Source organism: Dendrobium catenatum, unplaced genomic scaffold (genome assembly GCF_001605985.2).
Source record: "Dendrobium catenatum unplaced genomic scaffold, ASM160598v2 original_scaffold_274930, whole genome shotgun sequence".
Classification (NCBI taxonomy): Eukaryota; Viridiplantae; Streptophyta; class Magnoliopsida; order Asparagales; family Orchidaceae; genus Dendrobium; species Dendrobium catenatum.
In genome coordinates this window covers 313,475-317,261 of record NW_021593325.1, presented here as the reverse complement: position 1 = coordinate 317,261, position 3,787 = coordinate 313,475, and the positions used below count along the sequence as shown (strand labels likewise).

Sequence of the window (3,787 nt, the reverse complement as noted above, 5' to 3'; positions counted from 1 at the left end):
CTCTACCTCTCTACCCTCATCCAAAATATTGCGTATATATTCATTTCTCATCTTACAAATCCTTTGAATCTCAAAAAATCAAAATTCCTCTCATCATGTTGACAGCTAATTTTCACATTTCACACCCCTCTTTATTGCAATTATTTACTCCAAATTTGAATTAATCTATTTTGGATTAGTAGGATCTCGCAATCTTTTATTTCTTTATTTGAAGAAAAAATATAATTAATTTGACTTTTCTTAACTCAAATAGTAATCCCTCTATATATTATATTCAGAGGAAACCTTGTATCTCACGCTGAAGAATCTGGCCTTCCACTGATTCTTCCACTGATTTTGGATTAAGCGCGATCAGCTGGCATTCCATTCCTCCTTTGGAAATGGCCTGATGCCCTGATCGGAATTCTCATTAAAATTAAAAATTAGGCCATATTATGCCAACATCTGTCCCTTCCACCACATCCTTCCAATAAATCGAAATCCACTCGCTGTCCTCTTCCTCCATTTACTTTTTCCAGAAGCAGAAACCACTCCAAGACAGAGAAAGGGGACAGCGAGCTCGAGAGCAGCGGAGAACGCGTCGTCAAAACCAAAGGTTTTACCTTTCTTCCATCAACGAATCCTCTCCTTTTTTTCTACAAAACCCATGCCCCCAAATCCCTACTTTTTATTGGAATCTCTTGTTCTCCATTAGCTCGGAAACCCATCTTCCTTGAATGGCTCTTGCTTTCCTTTACAAAGCCCATTATTTCTTCATAAACCTGTCTTTCATCTTCTTGCTCGGGTTCTTTTTCGTCTTCCTCTCGTTCTCCTCTCCGAAACAATCCAGTTTTCTTTCCTTCCCTCCGCTTTCTACAAACCCAGACGGTTGCAGATCAGTAGAGTCGCTCAACGACGCCAAAACAAAATGCTTTTACATCGAAACACACCATCCATGTGACACTAGCGGCTACATCGATTACCTCAATTTGTTCTACTGCGGCTTCGGCTTCTCCCCTCTTCTCGGCCACATCGTCCTTGTTCTATGGCTTCTGATACTCCTCTACTTGCTTGGAAACACTGCCTCGCAGTACTTCTGCCCTTCCCTTGAGGGCCTATCCCGTGTGCTTAAACTTTCCCCGACCATCGCCGGCGTCACCCTGCTCTCCCTAGGCAACGGCGCGCCAGATGTCTTCTCCACCATCGTCTCCTTTGACGGCGCGGCCTCCGTGGGCCTTAGCAGCGTTCTTGGCGGAGCCTTTTTCGTCTCCACCGTTGTTGTTGGCGTAATCAGCATCTGCTGCTCCTCGCACTGCCGTGTGGTCGCCATCGACCGCGTCGGATTCATCAGAGACCTCTGTTTCTTCCTCTTCACCCTCTTCTTCCTTCTCCTAATTCTTTCTGTCGGGAAAGTTCACATCTTGTTATCGATGATCTTCGTTTCGCTGTACATTCTCTATGTCATCGTCGTCTCCACTAGCCATTGTTACAGGAAGGAGCATGCAGAGCTGGGATCCCCATTGTTGGAGTCCATTGAGGTGGAGCAACCCGCTGTTCAATCTCAAGAGAGCAAACAAATTGTAAAGTTCTCTCCTTTATTAGATTGGGTACTTTTCTTATTGGAGCTTCCACTCTATCTACCAAGAAGATTAACAATCCCAGTCGTGACAGAAGAAAATTGGTCAAAACCATTTGCAGTAGCTTCCATGATTCTATCACCAAATCTTCTTGCAATCTTATGGAACTCTCGCAAAGGAGAGATGGACTCACAAGAAAGCATCACAGTCTTCCTCTTTGCAGCCTTAATCGGAATAGCTCTTGGAATCATTGCCATCGAACGCACTGAATCCTCCCAACCACCAAAGTTTATTCTCCCATGGCTTGCAGCTGGCTTTCTGATGAGTGTAGTATGGACTTACTTAATAGCAGGAGAACTTGTTTCTATTCTGGTATCCATAGGTCATATACTTGGAATACGTCCTTCAGTGCTAGGAGTGACTGTTTTAGCTTGGGGAAATTCACTTGGAGACCTTATAGCTAATGTCGCCATGGCTGTCAATGGAGGAGAGAATGGAGCTCAGATTGCTATTTCCGGTTGCTATGCTGGTCCAATCTTCAACATATTGATTGGGTTAGGAACGTCTCTTCTTTTCTCTTCTTGGGCTTCTCTTCCTAAACCTTTTCAGATTCCCAAAGACCCTTCTCAGTTTGTGATTATTGGATTTCTTATTGGTGGCTTGGTGTGGGCTTTGGTGTTTTTGTCGAGGAAACAGATGAAGCTGAATAGGAGTCTGGGTGTTGGACTCATAGCTATTTACTCTTGTTTTCTTTGTCTCAGACTTCTTGAGAGCTTGCAGCTGGCTTATTTTGGAGCTTCTGAACATGTTTAGAACTCAGAAATTAGCAGGGGAGCTTAGTTCATGATGTATTATATGATCATTTATGCTTTTTTAGTCTGAATTGTTATGCTGGAAGCAGTTTTCGATGAAAAATCTGCATATTTTTGCATAGAATCAATCATTCAGGAGAACTTACTGAAACTCGAGATCTGTTAGAGCTGTTTGATTTGTTGTAAATAGGTGCAAAGTTCAGTTGAGTACTTGTGAATAGTTTCTGTGTTTGATTTTCTGTATTTCTTAGCGATTTCTAAAATGATTTAGTTATTTAGTATACTGTGGATATTTAACTACCAATTGAATGCCTTCACATAGAAGGAATTGGTGAAGAAGTGTGAACAGTTTGAAAATGAAAGTGCAGAAACTAATAATTCTGCTTAGTTATGAAAACTACTGTTGTCATGGTCAGAAAATGACAAGGAAGATTGATTTGTTTGGTGGAGTGATAATGTAGCTTTCTTAATAAGGACACAATTATGACCCTTCATTGATTAACAGAGAGATCTTTTCTTATATTTCTTTTTAAAGTTATTGTATTTCAGTAGGTGTGTTGGTGCATTTCACCCATAGAGGGGATGGAGATGGCGAGGGAGAGCTTGTCAGTTGGCTTACCTTTGGAGATGTTATTCTTAGACTGTAATAGAAGAGAATTAGTTGGTGAATGCATCTGTAAGTAGATTTATAGAAGGGATATGAGTGATATAGAGATCATCATTATTAAATTTTCTTATGAATAAAATGAATATTAAGATTTCGTTTGGAACAACCTTCTTATTGATTTATAAAGCAATTTTCTAGTACAAAATTTTTTTGTACTATAAAGCTGTTTTAGAAAGTAGTAAGAAAGCTATTCCAGATGAAGCTTAAGTTTTTTGCTTCGGACGGTTTTCTTTCTGCTTCTTAAAGTAGTTTTTTAAAATTTTGTATTAAAAAAATTACTTTTAAGCAGAAAGAAAGCCGTCTCAAACGAAGTCTTAATGTTAAATGTTTCATTCATCATGTTGGCGTTCAGGTGAAATCAATGTGCTAATAAATTATTGCTGTATATAATGAGCATTAAGGCCAGCTTGGAAAATAGAGACGTGTCAAATGAAACAAAGTAGTACTCAGATTTAGTAGACAATCGAGCAACAATTTGAAAGTAGGTCAAAGATGTATCATTATAAGTATGGAAAAAATATATTGAAAGTAGGAATCACCTTGGACTCAAAGGAAGAAGTACAATTGTCTAAGATCCTTGAGGGTAAATCATTTTGATAAGATGTTAATGAATTATTAGATAAATTATGGATTATCGTCTTTGATAATAATATCGTCAACATGCACAAAAAAGTAGGTAGTGTGATCATTGGTGATGAGGATACAGACATAGGTGCCGACAAGAGAGTTTGTGAAGCTAGTTGCAAGCAGAA

General features: G+C 39.4%; 1 protein-coding gene across 1 annotated transcript; it reads left to right on the top strand.

Annotated features, from left to right (window-relative positions):
* The first annotated feature begins 321 nt into the window (after positions 1-321).
* On the top strand, positions 322-2,489 carry LOC110098698 (cation/calcium exchanger 1-like). Its single transcript, XM_020825599.2, has one exon. It carries the CDS (start codon positions 717-719, stop codon positions 2,367-2,369), a length of 1,653 nt encoding a protein of 550 aa, XP_020681258.1. The 5' UTR covers positions 322-716; the 3' UTR covers positions 2,370-2,489.
* Positions 2,490-3,787: the final 1,298 nt, after the last annotated feature.